The sequence below is a fragment of the Brachyhypopomus gauderio genome, chromosome 13 (assembly GCF_052324685.1).
Source record: "Brachyhypopomus gauderio isolate BG-103 chromosome 13, BGAUD_0.2, whole genome shotgun sequence".
Classification (NCBI taxonomy): domain Eukaryota; kingdom Metazoa; phylum Chordata; class Actinopteri; order Gymnotiformes; family Hypopomidae; genus Brachyhypopomus; species Brachyhypopomus gauderio.
The window spans coordinates 11280899-11301911 of record NC_135223.1 but is presented as its reverse complement, the minus strand read 5'-3'; the positions used below and the strand labels follow the sequence as shown (position 1 = coordinate 11301911).

The following is a 21013-nucleotide window of genomic DNA, read 5'->3' as shown; positions in this document are numbered from 1 at the left end:
CTTAAAAGATGTACATCATAACCCAAATACCTCTGCTCGAACACGCAGGATAAGTTCTGAGACGTGTGTCTGCAGAGAGACATCTGACTGCCCTACTCCCTGGCAAGCAAGCAAGCACACACACACACACACACACACACACACACACACACACGCACACACACACACACGCACACACACACACACACACACACACTACATCACACGCAAGGGTCATTATGCACCATTACGAAGAGAGACTTCATCCTATGACAAACAGCCAGAGATCCTCCACCCCTGCCCTCCATACATGAGAGGAATAGTAATGGTGCTCATACAGAGGTGGGCAACCAACCCAGGCCAGCCCAGACAATCTTCCCCACGCCACTCGCTTCTCTGTGAGAAGCTGAACTGTGCATGGCTCACTTCTAACCAGCATGCAACACTTCCTTTGAGAAGTCGCGTGGCTGCGGGCTAATCTTCTGAATCATTTTTTCTCACCTCTTTTGTCCCTGCACTTTCTTTTCTGTTTCATTTTTTCCCCCTTTTATCCGTCACATGTATCTCTCATTCTAATTCACACCTTCCATCCTTTCATACCCAACTCAATTATTTGCATTTCGAAGCACAGTCAGAGAATCTTTCTTGATAATCTGTCTATCTGTCTATACGTCTGTCTATCTATCTATCTGTCTATCTATCTATCCATCTGTCTGTCTGTCTAGTTCTATTCAGACAAAATTGGTTTCAGTAGATGAAGATCAGTTTTGCAATATGTAGTCTTTAATCTGAAATATTTAATGTGTAATCCCTTGTACTATTATCAGGCTCAGTGTCATGGAGATCAAATGTACCTGGAGGTCAATCAGTGACCACACAAGAAAGCTGTGCAAGTGATGCACGTGCACACGCACAGACACTCACACCACCTCACACATTCTCATCTTACATATCAATGTTGGTTTCTTGTGAACAGGATGAGTGTCGTGAAGCTCTGCGTTGCTGCCCTTAGGATCACAGAGTTCATTCAAACCCAGAGCAGAGAATTAGTCAGTATGAGAGAGATGACGCTTCAACGGTTGATGCTACGGGTCTGAGGTCAGCGCATGCACAAGTATGCAAATCCATGACCTCACCTCATTCAGTTATGCAAATATTTACAAAGCCTGACTTATTACTGATTAGCTCACTTCAGTAATAATGAAATTATATCACATTATATTATATCACAGGATTGAGGGTTTGCAACTGGTTCACATGAAAGCCAATAAAATGTTATGTCACTAGTTTCATGTTTCATGTATTCCAATGTGTTTCATGTACCATGAGCAGATGCCACAAGACAACTGGGTCGCAGCATCATGTATTTTAACTTTTTAGCTCCTCACAATCCCTTAAAACCATAAATCTCCATGCCAGAAACGATTGCTTCCCCCCACTGATGTACTGTATACCTAACAGTAATCTACCTGACACCACATTTAACCATGGACTGTGCACTGTGGACTGTGCAGGACTCTCAGAAGCCCGTCTGCACATCCCAGAGAGGTCTTCAGAGGAGGGGGTGGATGTCAGGCTAGGCTTTAATAAATATCGTGGGGGCTGTCTCCCCACGGGGCTGAATTCCACAGCTCATCACAGGAGCATGGCCTGTAAGATCATTACAATCAAACTAGCATAACTACAAACAGCGACTAGGGGGAGGGTTGAGCAGTTGGAGAAGAGGACGAAAAGGGAATCAATCAGAGATGGGATGTTAAAAGGAAGGGAAAAGATAGCCTACTCTCAAAGAACAAATGGAAGGAGATTGAGAGAGCAAAAAAAAAAGAGAGAGAGAGAGAGAGAGAGAGAGAGAGAGAGAGAGAGAGAGAGAGAGAGAGAGAGAGAGAAAGAATGATGTGCTGAAATTGTGTGAGAGATATGGTTCTGTAGAGCTCTTGACCTGGATTTGAGATTCTCTTGTTTAATTGTGGCTGTAATTATTCTCTCTCTCACCATGCCATTCAGATTGTTATCTACATACTGAAAGGGCTTATTATCATTAACTCAAGTGACTCCTCTCCACTAAATCTAACCCTCTAAATTTACCTTCACTCCCCAGTTCTCTCTGGTTTGTCAAATGTGGTCGAGTGGTCCAAAGGAGGTGTCATCAAACTAAACTTGAGCCCACTGGAGAGAAAGAGACTGGTCAGGACCAACCAGCTGGACTAGGCCAGACAGGAGCGGCCTTCACGAGCAAAGCCAGAACTGAACGGAGTAACTGGGGCACGAGCCAACCAGTGTGCCTGAACAAGACGTGCACCAAGTGGTAATGACCTTGTGTGTTTGGCGGTGTTGACATATGTCGTGCGACGATGAGTTTCTCGTTGCGTAATCGTTTTCTCGGGGTTCATTTGGCTTCCTCGTTTCCACCTGTTCAAACAGGCACCCAGCAGAGACAGCAGATCCGCCACAATGTGCTTGTGCACGCTAGCGTGCGCGTGCCAGCACAAGCAGGCAGACGGGCCGTCTGGGTCCGCTCTCCGACCTCTGCTCCGATGAAAGAGAGAAAAGAAACGCAGAAGCAAGATTGATTAAACGGAGAGAAGAACTGAACAGAACTGACTCGAGTGAATCGAACTGAATTGAAATGGTTTAAATTGAACCGAAGTGAACTGAACTGAGAGACCACGCCATGGGTGACTGTCACATACCGCCCCATGGCTGTGTGAGAAGGTCTTTTTCAGCACCAGGTGATCATTTTGTGTTAATTACATAATAAAGGACAACTTATAGACTGCATGGTTGAAGAGAGGTGGTAATAATTTCATAAAATAAATACTGCTTTCCTTGCAATGGCACAAAGATAAAAACACTAAAAAGAGTTGGTGAACAGGCAGACCAAAGCAAGCTAGGAGCTCCTATAATGAGGTGGTACTACACATGAATTATGTGCCCACGAATGAATCAATTATGCTCTGTGCCATAAACTATTATTATGCTTTGTCATAAACAATATGTCTTATAATTACAGATTAAACAACTGACCCTGTGGTGGCTTTAAAGTATATAATCTCCAAATTTTGCCTTTGTTCATTTATATGTGAGCGTGTGTATACACTTGCATATGCATATGCATATAATTTATGTAAGGTCAGAGCATCTGAGGGCCCTAAAGGCAGCCTCTGATTCATCTACCTGACCAAAGGTCAATTAGACAGACACTAATTACTAGGGGCTGGCCTTAAGCCTCAACCAATCATGCCTCTAAAATGCCACTGTCTATTGGCTGTTAGAACTAATACATCACTCCTCTCTCCCAGGGCAAACACATGTACAAGCACCCCATTGTTGGGAAGAGTGATCGTCTGTTGATAACAGCCACACAAAGTGTATAAGTGTACCCTTTAGCAGGCATATAAAAACCAAATAAATAACCCATCAGTTGTTCTCTGCAGAACAGGCTGAATATCCGAAATCGTGTGTGGGGTTGTGCAGAAATCTGTGCCAGCGATGCACTCCCACCGTAGTGTTCGTCATATCATTATGAATGGAGCGAGGATGCAGGGATTGGCACAACAACGTGGGACTGTCTTTTCAGCACGGTGCCGCGAGCTGTGGTGCTGAGCCTCCGCTCTGCAGCGTGTAAAAGCCCGAGCAGAAATCTGGCAACCCTGCGAACGGGGCACAGGCACACACTACTTAGAATGCATCACGGAGGACAAATCGAAGTTCTCGTACTGTACGGAGGTAGATGGGCTTAAGTACTGATCTTAATAGACGTGTTTTTAGGGTGTAGCTTTAGTTGCGTGCTACAACTCACGCTTTTTCTATGCAGGAATCTGCGATGCCCCCACAGCTCATGCTCAATAGCGCTGTACGCGAGATTGCGTAAGACGGATATGCCGGTCTGCCGATGGGCCGTTGCGCTTCGGTGCAGCAGTTCACGAGGTGCGAGGCGCTAATTACGGCCCACGCCCTTCACAGGCACCGCCTGTAAACGTATAAATAAACAATTGCACGTGCCGTTGTGCGTGCGCGTGGCCTTGAAACACACGTCATTGGTTGAGTGAGTCACAGAGGCACAGGCCTGGTGAGCGCGCGTGCAACACCACGGGCTCAGCGATGTCGGGCTCCTGCAGCTCCCCTGGAGGAGCTGTGCTGCGGTGCAGACACGGGCGCACGTGGGCTGGCGCGAGGAGACAAGCTATACGTGCGGAGGAGTTCCGGAGAGGAGGAGGTTCCCAAACGGTCTCCAGCTGACAGTAGGAGAGGCTTGTTAAACTCAATCTCAATTGAGTCACACGGCTCACAATGGAGTTTTCAGTGGTTTCAGGTTCCTGAGATTATCCAGAGACCTGTTTCTCATAGACCAGTTGTTCTCTGGCATCCTTGTTCAGATGGGCTGCGTGTTTGTACTCATTATATGAACCGAAATGCCTGTTCTGATGTGACATCTGGATCTAATATATTTTTCATTGTAATTGAATGGGGTAAAATCGGATTGGCTCTGGGCTCAACCCACAGATGCACCGTTAAAGTTACAGTAGACTCTTCTTCATATTATTCATATTTCATGTCCCGAGTCACACGAGGGTGTGAATATGATTTGTTCAGGGGAAATAAATGGCCTTCTCCATTGAAGCACAAAACTGGTATAGATCAGATTAGATTGTGCCCACTGAGATTACAAAAGTGTGAGTTTGTGAATATTTGAGACACTTAAACATCAGTTGTTCTTTATACCAAATGTCTTGCACAGGCTCCTTTTCAGGGCTGATCATTGTAGCAGGCACAACGTTTGTTAGTCATTTTTGCCCAAAATTCCTTATTTCGACACATTTATCCGTATCTGACCAATGGGGAGCAATTCAAGCAGCAGTTTGGTTTGTTCCTCAGTAATGACCCTTTTCCCCCATTATGAGTTCTTCCTGTATCTACTCCCCTCTCCACCTGGCCAGCTCAGTGACCATCTGACAGCTCTGGCACAGACATCTTGGTTCCACAGATATCTGCAATAAACACCATAGCAGAGCGCAGGGAGCGAAAGGGCACGAGGCTGCAAAAATTAGGAATAATCAAGAAATATCCTGAGTGAAATATTAAAGATGAATAAAGGCTGACATAATCCCCCATCATCAGTGGCTCCTTAAATGTAGGCATATCTCTCTCTCTCTCTCTCTCTCTCTCTCTCTCTCTCTCTCTCTCTCTCTCATTCAGAGTTAATAGTGTGATCACTAAGTTCTCATTCATGCCCCCCTACATGACCACATGGCACACATGACCCCGCTGCATGTTTACAGGATCAGTTTGGCTAAGTCTCTGATCACGCTCGCTTGTGCAGGAGTCCGAGCAGTTAAGCCCCCCTGCCCCTTGGCTCCGCCCCCCAGGGCTGACTGGAGCGTCGAACCAGGCAGGTTGCACACAGAGCGCTGCGAGAAATCGAACAGAACTGACCTTCTGCCAGCGATCAAAGAGAGAGCAGATCCCCTGCAGAGGGAGACTGGGAGAAGACACTGGCACATGTATGCGCTCGCACACACACACACACACACACACACACACACACACACACACACACACACACACACACACACACACACACACTTCCTCTGCACGGCCTGCACCTCCACGCCATCACCTCCCCCGCTCTGCTCATGGCTGTGCTTGCTGATCATGTACAGCTGTCCCGTCTTATACTGACAGACAGGGAGAGAAGTGGAGAAGGAGGCTGAGCACATTCCTGAAAGGGCCAGCCTGACCTTGGCGGGTTTCAGGTCCGATTGTGTATCTGTGCGCAAGGTGTTTCGGGGGGTTTGCAGCATGACCGTCTGTTGGCTAACGCTTCTCATGTCACACCGTAGATGCCATCAGTCCAGGAGGCTTTATGCTATTTTGGACTCTTTCATTTTCGTTTCTTGTGCGTCAGATGACTCAGTCAGTACTTCTAAACATTCCTTTGACAGCATCGGGCAAAACCCAGTGATGTATTACTGAGCTATTTGTTTTGAGAGCTGACTTTAAAAAAACACCCATTTCCTATCTTTTGGTCATCAGTCAGCATCTCTGGTGATGATGACAACGCTGTCTCGATGTTCACTGATCCAGTATCTAGCAGAGATGAGCTTCAGTGGAAGTGAAAGTCAGACGTCAAACAGGAACCGAAGCCTCTGGACTTCAGAAAGCCCTGCTTGCTTTTGAAGTGTTGAAAACAATGGCGGACTATATGGAGCAAAGATTTTAATTTTGGGCCCTGTGCATTTAGAGTGAGCAGCAGGTGAAGATGATCTCATGACGGTCCTGCATGGAAAGATCTGATGTGTTTATGGAAATTCATCTCCACAGTCTGCATGGTTAAACACTTTAACTGGTCTGACTTGTTTGGAGATAAAAGTACATGGGTTGAGAGGGAGAGATACTTGAAATCAAAATAGCTGAAACACACACACACACACACACACACACACACACACACACACACATACATGTACGCACACACACCTTTCCATCTTCTTCTGCTTTACACATAAAAATGTACATTTTCAATATGAATTCCCGAGCAGTGGAAGACTGAAGGACTAGTGTCTCATTACGCGTAAGCTATTGTTATCACATGAAAGGCATTCAATCTGAATTACAGAGCGTGTGGTCTAGCTAGTGACTGATGAATGCTTGACTTATTTTTATTTGCCTTGTCAGATGGCTGTCTTAGCCTTTCATTACTCACCTCTTTAAGAAACCATTTCAGACCTGCACATGCTTCACGTCTCTTCTTCACAGGATATGACAACTCAGCCAGAGTGAAGATGTCCAGGTGTAACATTCTGATAGTCTGATTTGGGCTTGGATTGGTGGTGAGTTTGCATGCACCTCTAACACCTGGTTTTGTTAAGAATGTTGTGGAGCTTTTTTGGATTATGTTGTATGAACTCTAATAAGGATTTAATGGTTACATGATTTTTGGACAAGTAATGAAACTCCCCCAAACAGAGCACATGATATCACACTTTTAACTTTATGGATTTTCATGGAAGGCATTGTTTAGAATTATTTTAAATTAGATACACTAGATTGGTGGCAAAGATGTATGCAGGTTTGGTTTGTTTAGTTTGAATCAGTTTTAGCACATGTTTTAAAGTAGGTCTCTTTAATTGTAATTTTGTAAGTCAAAGGTGATCAGGTGCATGTACCTTTACATATGTTGTACTTAGGTACTCCTGAATGGGACTTTGAGGAAAGATCTGATTTTAACTGTTTACAATCTAAGGAGATTTAAGATGTCACTGTCCAAATTACTTTAAATGTACATGAACTGTTTTCCCATGAGGATAAATAATGTTTTATGACATCATGCAGAATCTTATGCTGAATGAAATCCCTTAGTGCTTAACGATCCAAACAGTTTGTGTATGGATTTCAGCAGTATAGATTTTGCTTGTCATATTGCGTTAAATAGGATCTAATTAACACTTTAACTTAATTAATCTCTGCAGATGGTGGAAGCTCTTTATCAAGACAGTGGAGACAGATATGAATAATGCATGAATATCTACACTGTACACAATTAGGATTAACAAATACTTAAGCCATCTGTCTGAATAAATGAATGAGTACAATACGTGTAAAATATTTACTTTTTTTCCAACAGATACAGATTTACTTCAACGAATTCTTTTCTTTGTCTTTAGTTAACGATGGTAATTGGATTTAGACACATTCCTTCCAGCTTGCTGAAGTACATTTCACTGCTGACTACAGAAAGTTTAACACCTTAAGAAATATCCAGCTCAGATTATCCGATTGCAGGAAATATTCAGGCCAGTGTAATTAAACTTCAGAAGTGTGAAGCACCCAGCAGAACTACCTCACCCGAACAAGGGTGCAAAATCTGATAGGTTTTGAAATACAATGAATTAAAGTACAGTTCCTGCTGCTGACACTCCAGTGTTCTGGAGGAATATTATGGGCTGTGAAGTCATTACGGAAAGCCTGAAGGGGAGGAGTAGAAGATGAAAGCTCTGTAAATGCTATGGCTACCTTCGCACATCTCAGACCAGCTATAACCATTTTATTTCTGGTATGCAGGTTTTGGGGTTCATCTGATGGGAATTTCAAGAGCAGAAGATAAAAAATGTCTGTAAGATTTGAGATGATTTTGGATTCAGCCACAACTTTCTTTTGGAGACACAAATTATCCGTTAGATGTATAACTCATTTTTGCCTGCCTCTTTGCAAATAACAAAATCTATGACGAATGACACCAGCAGGCAAAATCAATTAAGACTTTAATTTTTCATTGTTTACAACAGAGTTTTAACATTAATATCGGATTGAATAATTTACTCAATAAATATTGATAAATAAACACAGAAAAGGGCATTTATATATTTTTTTCTGGCTGGTTGGTTTTTGCTCTTTTCTGTCCAACCTATGCTTGATGTCTGAAAAACGAAGATCCAGCAGTACAGAGTGTGGAGATGTCCAGGAGCGTTTTGTCCTGGATGGTGGCACCACGGCGGCTTTGATTATCAAACACCACATCGCTTAATGAGCCACAGCTCTCTATAGTGAAGGCTGAGACTTCACCTGCGTGAAGTGGATGGGGGTGTACCACTGCATGGGGTTACAGAGGTGTAGTCCTATCACCCCCACTGTGTTTGTGAGCAAGAGGCAGCCAAAGATTGCAGTGAATTGATTGTGGATGATATTGTGTGGGTCCCTTCAGAGTTGAAATGTGTTGGGGTTTAAAGACTTTCCCTTTAAATTTGTAGTGTTTTCTTGGTAGGGCTGGCAAGTCAAAAGCTTTTAGATTTGCTTGCTACAAGGGACATGGCGTAAGGTATTTAACCTGTTTCCCTGCTCTGAGATCAGTTTTTCCCAACCCAATTTATACTGGGATAATAATGGGCTCCAAGCCAGAACTGGGAAGCAGGTGGTGTGGCTCTGGTGTATTGAAAAGTGAGGTATGTCAAGACATTTCCATTCCAAGGCCATGCCTGTGCAGGACCCCTGCAGGACCACGTGTGACGCGCGGGGCTTTGACTGTTCTGAAGCATGTGTTACCAACTACGGCACAAAATGCAGCTGTTTTTTTTTCCCAGTCAGAAATAAATGTACAACTGCACACGGGTGAAAGAAACAAGTGCCTTCTGGTGCTTCAGGCACCTTACAGTGTGAGGAGAGTGGAGATAAATGCCTGTGAGTGTGTGTGCACGAACACAATCACACACGCGCACACAGGAAGCGGTGAAGAAAAGCACAGACACGCAGGGAGCGCATACGCTTCCCCGCGAAGACACACAGCTTGGCGAAAGCTCCCGCTGAAGAGGCTGCTCACCACACGCCGACCGTTTGTCTGGCACTGAGGCGAGGGGCATATCTACAGGAAATTAGCTTTGTTTTATACATACAACGTATAGTCTCTGGGGGGTGTGTGTGTGTGAGTGTGTGTGTGTGTGTGTGTGTGCATGCAAGCGTGCATGTGTGTATAATGTTTTTTCACTAAAGCATCTCTCTCACTCTTCTCTTGCTCGCTCTCTCTCTCTCACTTTCTCTCACTCTCACTTTCTTTCTCTCTCTCTCTCTCTCACTCTCTCACCATCTCTCTCTCTCCCGACATTGCGTGGAGTAGAGAGTTCAGTTGCAGTCGATGTCAGTCAGATCTGTTTGGTCACATCAGTGGGCAGAGATGAATGGATGTAAAAGAAGGGTAGGAAGAAAAAATGAGGGGTCACCTCTCCAGGGAGGCAGGGTTTGATAGGTGGGTAATTACCCATCAGGCATCCAATTACTTACACACACACACACACACACACACACACACACACACACACACACACACGTATGTGTGCACACGTGTACAGTTCTCCACCAGCCTCACCACTGCTCCACCATCAGGTCAAGGACTCTGTTTACATTTAGGTCCGAATCGAGACCAAAGTCGCTCTCCACGAAAGGGGCGGGTGGCGGCGTGAGAGGGTGCAGGCCTGACGTCAGCGACTCCAGCCAATCGGCAGCGTCGAAGGCTGGAACATCGGACCTCCTCTTCCTGGAGGCATGGCGCAGAGGCGGAGTGCTGCAGAAGGGAGGAGGGAGAGGAGGGGTGGGGTTCGAAGCAAGGGGCGGAGCGTTGGTGGGGGAGGGCGGGAGCTCCAGCAGCAGCGAGGAGCAGAGGGGAGAAGACAAGACTCGGTCGTCTTTTGAGATGCCCAGGGTGGGCTGTGATTGGTCGGGAGGAGGGGTAGGACAGCCTGGCAATGCAGTACCACACAACTGGACATCTGAAATGGGAGCATTATCTGATTAATAAAACATGGCAGGGAAGAAACTCGAGGTGCTTGGAATGTGTAAACAGGAAATTAACATTTGCTAGTGCAGCATTTTCATATATGATGTTTAGGGTCCATGAAAGTGCACTCAGCTCACCAGAGGAACAAACGGTACCTTCCAAAATGTCATCTATGGACTCACTTGGTTCCATCTGGCATAAACGACATAGAGAGTAACACTGTTATGCCAGTTAATATGAACAGTACTCAAAAGAAGGTATCAAGGAAGAACAGTTAACATCTAAACATCACATATACACACACACACTCTCTCTCTCTCTCTCTCTTTCTCTCTCTCTCTCTCTTTCTCTCTCTTTCTCTCTCTCTCTCTCTTTCTCACATAGACATACTTGTACTCTTTGAATGGCTTCCTGCAGTAGCTCCTCCAGGCTACGACTATTCGTGGGTGGAGCTTGTTCTGGGCTTGCTGTGATTTGCATAGGAAGCTCAAAATCCTGGCCAATAGTGTCACACGGTTGACTGGAATACGCCTGCTGACACAGCAATGCACAACAAGAGATGTTTACTTTTACTTTATTTTACTTTTATCACTGCAGCATTTTTTTATATGACACAGCGCTATGAACAACTCTGCCGAGCTCAGCTCTGAGGGGTTCTAATGTACGCTTTGTCTGACTCTATTCATAGCCGCTCAGAATAGCTCGCAACCTCTGGCAACAAAAAAAAAGTGATTTCCACATATTTCCACATGGCAGGGCAGACAGCCTGTGGCACTCTCACCTGTGCCAACAACACGTCCTGCCCCTCTGAGTTTGGCTTCCCGCTGAGGCATCCCGGGTCCTGTTGCAGGAACGGATGTAGGGAGCCTCCGTACGGCTGGATGAGAGCCGCAGGAAGGGGCAGAGAGGTGAGGAGAAGGGAGGAAAGATTGGTACAATTTATGCATTACTGGAAAAATGGGCCATGCCAAAGCCAGGAATAATGACACCAAGTATAACTCCGATATTTTCAAAGCAGCCACAAGGACGAGTGCAAGATTCATATGTAGGCAAATATATATAATGTCTTCATAAATCATTTTCATGGATTAAATAGGCAGTGCATGTCATTATATCTCATCTGGAGCTTAAATCAGTTTCTGTTCTGCAAAGGTCCTACACAGGTCAACTGTCGTGTTAAACACGTCAGGCAGAAAACAGGGATCATATGTTGACCTGATGTGCTCCTTTCATGAAGTAATAAAAAAAAAAGTCTGAACCTGTGTGACAGTGTCCACTGCTTTTTCTCTGGGTCTGCTTCGAATCCTCTCTCTCATCTCCAGCTCCACGCTCAGCTCCTCTGCCGCCTGGTCTGGCCTCCAGAGGGCACCGAGGGGCTGGGGAGGTGAGGGCGCACGCAGGCTTGGACTGGAGCCCACAGAAGAAGAGGGGGAGGTCAAGTAACTGACACTAGCCAAGCCTTGATCCACCATTCCTGAAGGCTGGACATAGATGTGGGAAGGGCTGCTGGAAACGTCCAGGTTAGAAGGGCTCAGACTGGGCGGCCGTGAAGGTTCTAGGGTCCCTTGCAGGTGGCAGAGAGGAGCCGGGGCGAGAGGGGGGCGGGGCATCTGGAAGGGACGAAGCCTCTCCAGCAGGGAGGGTTTGGTGCCAGAAACCGGGAGCCCACGTTTGCGCAACTGCTGCCGAAGTTCTGACACCTGGGAAGCAGTCGCGCACAAAACACTCGGTTAGGAACCGAGTTCGGCTAGGCATTCGGTTAGGAACAGCTACCTGTTCATTCAGTTAGGAACAGCTACCTGTTCATTTGGTTAGGAACAGCTACCTGTTCATTCGGTTAGGAACAGTTACCTGTTCATTCGGTTAGGAACAGCTACCTGTTCATTCGGTTAAGAACAGATACCTGTTCATTCGGTTAGGAACAGCTACCTGTTCATTCGGTTAGGAACAGCTACCTGTTCATTCGGTTAGGAACAGCTACCTGTTCATTCGGTTAGGAACAGCTACCTGTTCATTCAGTTAGGAACAGCTTAAAAAGACTCTTACCGTGAGGTCGTCGAGGTTCGGAGGAAGTAATTCTATCTTGTGGGTGGGGTTTGTTTCCAAGGGGGTGGGGTTTGTTGCTGGGGGAACAGGCTGAGGGCTGGTTTGTGGCACCGCTCCGGAACACCTCACTAATTGGCTCTTGCTGCTGCACAATGGCCATGTTAATAAGAACTGTTGCTCTTATGTGTAATGTGACAATGTTTGCACTTTTTACAATACAGACTGATGAAAAATGATTTAAAGTTGCTCCCCAGTTTAATATTGTGCAAGAAACACTGTTTTTTTAACTATTGACTACTCCATTGTAAATGTGATGTTGTTAAACTGGGGATTGCTGGTGATGTTTTCAGGTTAATGTACCTGGTTGCCACAGTGACCTGCTGTTGCTGGTTTAAGATTTGCAGTTGCAGGAAAACCTGCTGCTGATGTAAGAGATGGGAGTAGGCGGGGTCGACGGGTGGAGTCTGACTGCTGTTCTTTTGAGAATTGTTCCCAGAAGCCCCTGCAGCCCCGCCCCTTTGGTCTGGGGGAATGTACTGGTGGTACTTCAGCTTCCTCATCTTCGGCTTGCAGTCGCGTGGCTTGCGCGGGCGTGGAGGGCGGGGCGAGGCTAAAGACCCGCCCAGGATGGAATGAGCTACCTGAGAGACAGAACCGGGGAACAGACAAAACATAACAGGAGAAATGAGGGAGGAGGACCTGATCAAAACAATGAAAAACACATTATAACAGCACCACAAGTTCATCAGTTGAAAAAATGACTTCTGACAGCAGGATTGTCCTACAGTCCTCCCAGTAGGATTGTATGTTCCTACTAACCAAGTACATATGGCTGTAATCAAAACTGCATAATAAACCTTTGATTTCAGGTTTAAGTTGAGACTTATTTTGTTTAATAAAACCAGAGATGATGTACTAATAGTGGAGTAAATAGAACTTTCATAAATTAACATAAATTCAGTTAAAATCATTTAAAACTGTAAGCTCAATAACTAATACTAATTTATATTATTGACTTTTTATTGCTGCAAGCTAAATTTTAAATATTGTTGCCACAAAGCAGCTAAATTATTTTGTTTATCTCATAAATTAAGCATTTTTTATGAAATGATCAAAACTAACATAAAAAGCTATATTTGTATAATTGTTTTCAAACATTTTCAGTGCTTTAAAAGGGGAAGTGCGTCGTGACATTAAGCCCAGTGTGATTATACCTTGGGTAGCACGGGCGTGGTCTGAGAGGAGATGTACATGCCTTTGCCTTTCCCAGTCGTTGCCATGGAGCTTGACCCCACCACTGTCATAGTGACAGACTGACTGAGACCCTCGGTTGCGGGGAGCAGTGCTAGACTAGACTGCGTTTGGGGGGGAGGCAGCACATATTCAAATGAGTCATGGGAGTATAATTGCATGCTGGGAAAATGTAGTTGATTTCATTTTCATGCTGATTCTGTTAAAGTTCTGCAACATACCTGTACGCTACTGGGGTTGCCATTGTTGGGCGTGGCACCAGGTGATCCATCACTTAGTGACTGGTGATTGGCCAGCCCAGGTGAGGAGGAGGAGCCTGGCGATTGGTGAAGCCCGAGTTGCTCGGGAGATGCAGAGGAACATGAGGAGACGTCATCTTCAAAGACATCTGAAGCTAATGTACAGGAAACAAGACTTGAGAACGAACAGAGGGAGCCAAGTCTGTCCGTGTTGAGTTTTGTGTTGAAGGAAAATTTGAACCAGTGTAGTTTAATATTATAGGTTACTGTTATAGCATCCAATGTCTGGCATTTGCTGAGGTGTCCGTTAACAAATAACGAATGCCCAAAGACATTTATAATATAATTAATAATAATTTAAAATTATAATTTATAATATGATGTCTAGAGTAACAGAGTACTTCCTAGGTTACATTAAACCTGGAATTTCACTTCAAGCATTGACAATCCTGAAAATCTCCACTGCTAGACCTAGGAGGATCTAGAAGGACCTAGAAGACTCCTGTTGTGTTCTTGAACACATTAGTAGTTCCACTCACTATTCTCCAATGGTAGGATGTGTTTCTGGAGAAGCTCAAGGGGTCCAGGTCGTCTCTGGATCTTCTCGCTCAGATCTTCGACCAAACGAGCTTTCTTCTGTTTCTGAGGACCCCCACTAGCCCTGTCTGTGAAAAGGCAAGAAAGACAAACACAGCTTAGCTCAGTCACTTTAGAAAAGGGAAAAAAGTCAGATGGGTTGACCCCCTGTAATTTATTTTTGCTCTTATTAGAGTATCACTCAACATGTACTGTTGGTTGAGGGACTTTCATAGCAACTTCAAGGTTAAAATGGTAACCCACCAGAAACATAGTCAAATGGCCCCCTGCAGATTTATGCTCAGGAGAGGACGGGCACCGTTATACCTGACTGACAGAACCACTCCCAACCCCTCTTTGACGATGAATCACCTTGTGCAGTTTCAGCAGTCAGACCACTAGGAGGCGACTTCAGAGTGGCGCCATCCACTGTCTGATGCTGCATCAGGAAACAGCCCAGTCAGTGCAGCCATCAACACCAGCACACCTCTTCAGAACACACACTCCTACTGTCTAACAAACTCTCTCTTAGCCACGTCTTCATAAGCGGAGGAAGTGAACACAGAGACATCTTATAAAGACAAAGGTTGTCATTACGAAGAGCCACAAGTATATTTCTACTGTGTGGAACTGCTTGGAACCCTCTGCTTTCAGTACTTCAGTACTACAGTATCTCCCTTCAGCTATTTGAGCCTGTGACCATTTTTATTAGCTAAGTATGTGTTTGTGCCATTAATATACATCTTCATGAATTACAGTTTAATTTTAAATCAGATGTGACATTTTTAGTCATTAGTGGAAAGTAACAGAAAATAGCAACATCAGTTATGACACAGTATTTAGTATATATGTGTAAAGTGTATATATATGTAACAGTATTTACAGACATTTGCCCTAAATGTTTTGAGAATACCTACTGTACTATCATGTACGACTGCAAGAAATATATATTTAAATGCCTTGTTTCCAGCTGTGCACCATTTAACCACGGGTTCACTCAGCAAAAACCACTATTAAAAAAACAATACCAGATGCACAAACCTAACATGCGATCTACATGTACTGGGAAGAAATTTCCCAGAATGCTTTGCCTTTTGCTAAAGCAGACACTCTCGGTATCAACAGCACTCACCACTCCGCCGTGCGCTTCCTTCTCCCCTGCCAGGTCAGGACCGGAGGCCTTCGCTCCTGCTGACCACAACAGAAATGGGAGGAGTTAGAGAGAGGTAATGGGAGGAGTTAGAGCGAGGTAATGGGAGGAGTTAGAGGGAGGTAATGGGAGGAGTTAGAGAAGGGAGTCAAGGACACAGAGCAACGCTGGAATGATGGAAGGGAGAAACGCTAGAGACACTCGATTGAGAGCGTTTGTCCTTACAACAGAACAAAACATTGAGAATGAGATGGCTTATCTGCTTGTCCATCTTTGGCAGAATTCTGGTAAGGTAATGAGCACAACACACACGGATGAACGTGCACTCACCTGCATCATCACACAGCTCCTTCTGCTGTCTGCGGTTCTGTATTCTCAACTGCAGAACTGAACAAAAGAAAAGAGGCCATTTGCACAAAGAAATGGTAATGGATTTTCTTAGTTTTTTCAAAAAAAATTATTCGGAATTTCAAATATTGAACAAATTTGTAAAGTTTGTTTTAGAAAGCACATTCCTGAAATGTATTTTGTGCACTTGTCATTTATGGGAAAAACTCTCCCTGATCCAAGACAGTGGGCAGTGTAGCATGAGGTCACACCATACGACTGGTGCCGTGTTTTACGACTACACCAAGTGCACTTCGTGATCGTAAAAAAGTCGACCAGCACACCATACGCACTCTGCTCCCTCCAGCCCCAACACCCCCCCCCCCCATACAATTACACACGTGCTTATTTTATCACATCCATACCACAAATCTTTCTACACATACACATCCACACTCATCCACATGCATGAATGTGTGCACATGTGTGTGCACACACGTACACACACACAGTTACTGGGGAGGGCAGGTGAAGAGAAGCTATGGAGGGTGGAACTATTTATCCCTCAGTGTGTCTATTCTGGTCATTCCCCACCCCCCTTCAGCTGTCTCTCTCTCTCCCTCTCTCTCTCCCTCTCTCTCTCTCTCTCTCTCTCTCTCTCTCTCTCTCTCTCTCTCTCTCTCGTTCCCCGTCAGTTGTGCTAAGTAATTTCTTCCTCTTGTCACTTTACTGTGGAAAACAAACATTCAAGATCCACAGGCTTTTCAAATCAGTGTTCCCTGTTTTCAATCCAAAACTGAAGCTTTTTCCTGGAATATAACGTGGCGTGGGCAGTTAGCGAAAACAGCAATTTACTGCAAAATGTAACGTAGATGCTGGTGTTTTTTGGCTTTAGGTTGTGAGGAAGTCGCCTTCACAACTATAAAGCGTTCGAGCCTATTAGAAAAGCAAAATGCAAGCAAAGCAAGTATCTATGGTTTCCAGCACTCCAGGGAGACGCTTAGAAAAGTGTCAAGCAAGAAAACTCATAAAACAGAATGATCGAGATGATCTTTTTCCCCTGAACAACTGTGCCATTCTGTTGCTTATCGACAAAAAGTCAGCCTATGTACAAAAAAGCTGATGTGTATAACTGAGCACTAGATCATAAGCTCAGTAGAGAGTATAGTTGCTGTTTTCTTTGATGTTGCCTAGGTAATTGAGGCCATCTCACTGATGCTGATTACAAAGAGGAACGCTGTGCTGCATTTTGATAGCTGAACACGATGTAAAGGAGAGGACGTTATCAGACAAAACACAGAATGTAAAGGAGAGGAAGTTATCAGACAAAACACAGGATGTAAAGGAGAGGACATTATCAGACAAAACATAGGATGTAAAGGAGAGGACGTTATCAGACAAAACACCGGATGTAAAGGAGAGGACATTATCAGACAAAACACAGGATGTAAAGGAGAGGACGTTATCAGACAAAACATAGTATGTAAAGGAGAGGACATTATCAGACAAAAGACAAGATGGAAAAGAGAGGGCATCATCAGTCAAAACACAGGATGGAAAGATGAAAACGTTATCAGACAAAACATAAGAAGCCTGAATTTTTCAGGAGGGATGCTAGTGACCTGTTAACATGGGCAGCAACCAACATGCTCACACACCTCCTGCTCAGGTCTTATGATCACACACCTCTCCATACCTCAACTGGATTGCAACTGCTTAATTTTTGTTTGTTTGGTGTGTGCACCCACACACTGAGCTGTGTCCTCACCACGGGACAATATGCCCTCGCTGTAATACCACAACCCATGAGGATGGTATAAGCCACCATTTGTTGGTACAAGAAGCACCATGAAAGGGTGAATTTAGGCTAGTCAAATGTGTCTGAGTGGGGAAGAAAAAACACTCTGGGAATCAGCAGCCAGCCAGTACAAATGCTGCCATCTTGCTCATGAGTCATCAGACCAAAGGTCAGCAAGGTGTCAAAGGTCAGTGACAGAAGCAGGAACTGATACAGAACTAAAAGACAATCACAGAGAAGAGTACTTCATGCTACCAGTTCTGTTTCCTAATTATTGAAGCGCTACATATTTTTACCATCACCATTAGTCATACTCAGTTATTACAAGCAGTAAAACAAGACTTAACCTGAAGTCAAGACCAGCCTTAAAAGTCCAGCTGTTATAAACTTGGCAGTGATGTCTGGATGTGATACAATTTCTCGGTGAAACCAGTGAAGCCAAATACCGATTGGTTGCACAGCATGCACAGAGATATAAGCCAGTACATTACATCTCATCATATCTCTGGGGTAAATTGGTTAGAAGTTAGTAGCTCACATAAGTGGTCTATGTTTGAAATAAGCCCACTTTTACCAAAAATCCAGAACATTGTAGTTTGCGTTTTTTCTCCAATGATCTAGAAATAAAGGCTTCCAAACCTGTGTTCACCACCACTATTCACTATTCCTGGTGCTTTTCTTCTTTTTCAACTGAATGTTCTTTCTACATATTAAGCTGTTTGTAATTAGTTATCGAATAGACTAAAAGCCAGTACTGTACAGTGCCTGGGTTCATGCCAGTTCATTTAAGGCAAGCTTTCCCTCTGTGTCAGAGACACAAACCAGTGACCCACAGTCAGAAGGCTCTCGTTCCCTCTCATTGAAACGTATCTCCTTTTGTCCCTTTGGTATGCAGACTTATCTGACTCAGGCGACCATGTGGAGGTCAGTGAGGGGGGAGACACAGGGACCTTATGTTTAATAAGTATATGATGGACAGGGGTGCCAGTGTGCCCAGCAGGAGGCGTCTGTGAGCAGCATGTCATTTATGAGGCAAACCACGGAGAGGGCAGTGCTTCTGAAGGAGTTCCAAGCACAGGGCAGAGTGACAAAGGCAGGCTAACCTCTACCTACATGTCCTTCAATGAGGAAACTTAGCAACTATCCCTCTTCAATGCATAATAAGGGAACACACAGAGGATGGCACAGCAGAACACAGCAGAACACAGCAGAACACAGCAGAACACAGTGTTGCGACGACTCCGTGATAGTCACAGTAAGCCCCGGATCATTACAGAACTGCGGTTTGGGCTTCACCACTCTCAACCCTGGAGAGCCATGGCAGGATACTGCTTCATCTGCTCTACAACACCTGCTTCAACTCATCAAAGGGTTGACAATTAGGCCTCAAACTCTGCCTCAAGCTGGGAAGGACATAAATGTGAGATGGTGTAAAAGCAGCATTTATCTGAGGGCATCTCACACCAGTAATCCAGGCACTTCATGAGCTAGTGAATTCCAGCACATTTAATCTGAAATGGACATCTTTATGAGCAGTAATCTGGACTAAATCCTGTTCAAAACTGCTCTGGATAATAATAACATTAAAATCCGTATGGATTTTGTTTGGGATGCAGCTTTAAGGCTGGATGCACCTACAATTATTTATGACTTTGAATCATTTTTTAAAGAAACTATAAATGCAAACTATAAATAAAGTCTGTACCTAACAGGGATACTCTTTGCTTCAAAAGAGGTTTTAAATCAGTCAATTTGTATCTTTTATACTTCATAATTACTAAGCTTAGCCATTCCGGGGCTACAGTTTAGAGAGGCTACTGTTCCAGTTTTCATAATGTACTACAAATGAGATTTTTAATGAGAATTTTCACTTTTATTTTGCACATTTATTTACACATTTATTTTGTCACAGCTACACTTCTGATCCTATATATCGACATGTCCTTCTTCATCAACACACTTGTGCCTCCTGCTCCTGCCAAAACCAACCCAGCAAGGAGAAAACAAAGAATACCCAGCAGCCATTATCAGCACTGCACACAACCACCTGTATCCAACCCGGGAAGCTGCACACAGCCAAGCTCAGACAGGATTGTGGGTCCAGCTCGGATTCCCCAGCCCTTACCTGAGCGGAATTTGCTCCGGATGAGCAGCGACCTCTCTGAGGCCAGCAAGGTCATGGTGCGTGGATGGAAAAGGGAGGGACAGAGGGACACGCAGTGGTTCTTCCCCCCTGAGGATCAGGTGAGATGGAACAGGCTTTGGTACCTTCCTCTGCCCCTGAAAGACAGCGGGGAGGCAGTAAAGGGTTAAAACCAGAGCGGGAGAGGGGCCTGTCAATCAAAAACCTGACACGGCAGAATACACCTTGAACACATTGGCAAGTGATGGTCAAATACGTTAGAACTGCTGAGAGAGATGAAAGGAGACAGACAGAGAGAGAGAGAGAGAGAGAGAGAGAGAAAAGAAAGAAAAAAGAAAGAGAGAACTGATGCTGGCGACTACTGCTAACACAGACACAGAGTGACAGATTAAAAAGAGCTGCTTCATTAAACAGGACATATTCCCTCCTCCAAGACTCCCTAATGGAGGAACTTCAGCTTGAGCAGCTGTGGATAAAACGGGCAGATCTCGTAGATGAGAGAGCATTCATATGGAGGCCTGGCTTACTGCCGCCGCTGCACAAACACACAGAATGATTAACTTTATTTACAAAGCACAGCCCAGTTCCGACTTTCAATTACCACACTGTACATCTCTCTGTGATACTGATTAAAATGGCACTGCCCAGGAGACACCTTCTCCGAAATTACATTAAATGAAGATCACAGAAACGTCCTACTGCAATTATACGTTTCTTTATCGTCCGTATGCGGTACGCATGCGTCCGTGACCTCTCAATACTATGATAAAAAAAGAGAGTGGTTGAAAGGAATACTCACAAAAGTAGACTCTGTACCCTTAGGCCAGGGGAGTGGTGGAGTGGTGGTGTGTTCCGGCTGTTTCCACGAGAGAGAGAAAGAGAGAGAGAGAAAGAGAGAGAGAGGGAGAGAGAGAGAGAGAGAGAGAGAGAGAGAGAGAAAGAGAGAGAGAGAGAGAGAAACCAGAGGACGTGGTGTAGGAAGGCAAGAATTCAAATGCATTTAGTTGCAGGAGAGCTCATGCCTGACTCGCTTCTGTTCCCTTCTTCAAGTTTGTTCTGGGTGTTCCGAAAAGAATGTTGGTGTCTTTGGAGACAAGGAGCCCCGAGCCCGCTGCTGTCTCAGGAAACTCACCCTGTCCACACTGTCTCCCCCTCTCTCTGCCCCCACTCTGAGCAGGGCTGTGCCAACTGTGTTGGGCTGTCAAACGAGCACCCTGGCCCCCACCCCCAACCCCCT

General features: G+C 44.8%; 1 protein-coding gene and 1 long non-coding RNA gene across 5 annotated transcripts; one reads left to right on the top strand and one right to left on the bottom strand.

The window, feature by feature from the left end:
• The first annotated feature begins 5317 nt into the window (after window positions 1-5317).
• LOC143473755 (uncharacterized) lies at window positions 5318-8169 on the top strand. The gene is made up of 3 exons (XR_013120626.1): window positions 5318-5483; window positions 6739-6812; window positions 8044-8169. It is a non-coding gene; the product is annotated as an uncharacterized LOC143473755 (long non-coding RNA).
• A 57-nt stretch (window positions 8170-8226) lies between these two features.
• Window positions 8227-20956, bottom strand: LOC143473753 (myocardin). Of its 4 annotated transcripts, none has more exons than XM_076970877.1 (15): window positions 20576-20956; window positions 19759-19913; window positions 15839-15895; window positions 15491-15549; window positions 14731-14797; window positions 14322-14447; window positions 13765-13937; window positions 13507-13647; window positions 12653-12933; window positions 12293-12437; window positions 11506-11946; window positions 11028-11123; window positions 10637-10780; window positions 10384-10438; window positions 8227-10238 (listed from the first exon to the last, which is right to left on the bottom strand). In XM_076970877.1, the coding sequence occupies exons 2-15, from the start codon at window positions 19811-19813 to the stop codon at window positions 9835-9837; spliced, it is 2244 nt and encodes a 747-aa protein (XP_076826992.1). In that variant the 5' UTR covers window positions 19814-19913; window positions 20576-20956; the 3' UTR covers window positions 8227-9834. The 4 variants fall into 4 exon arrangements, with proteins under 4 accessions (XP_076826992.1, XP_076826994.1, XP_076826995.1 ...); XM_076970879.1 differs by having other exon boundaries at window positions 10637-10777; XM_076970880.1 differs by having other exon boundaries at window positions 12293-12434.
• Between the last annotated feature and the right edge of the window lie 57 nt (window positions 20957-21013).

Excerpts from the sequence above, each read along its gene's own strand:
- LOC143473753 (XM_076970877.1), bottom strand. The coding sequence starts at position 19,813 with ATGACCTTGCTGGCCTCAGAGAGGTCGCTGCTCATCCGGAGCAAATTC. Across the intron at positions 13,938-14,321 it reads CATCCTACCATTGGAGAATA|CTTCAGATGTCTTTGAAGAT; the intron begins GTGAGTGGAACT and ends CCTGTACATTAG. Across the intron at positions 10,239-10,383 it reads AGGTACCGTTTGTTCCTCTG|ATGTCCAGTTGTGTGGTACT; the intron begins GTGAGCTGAGTG and ends CTCCCATTTCAG.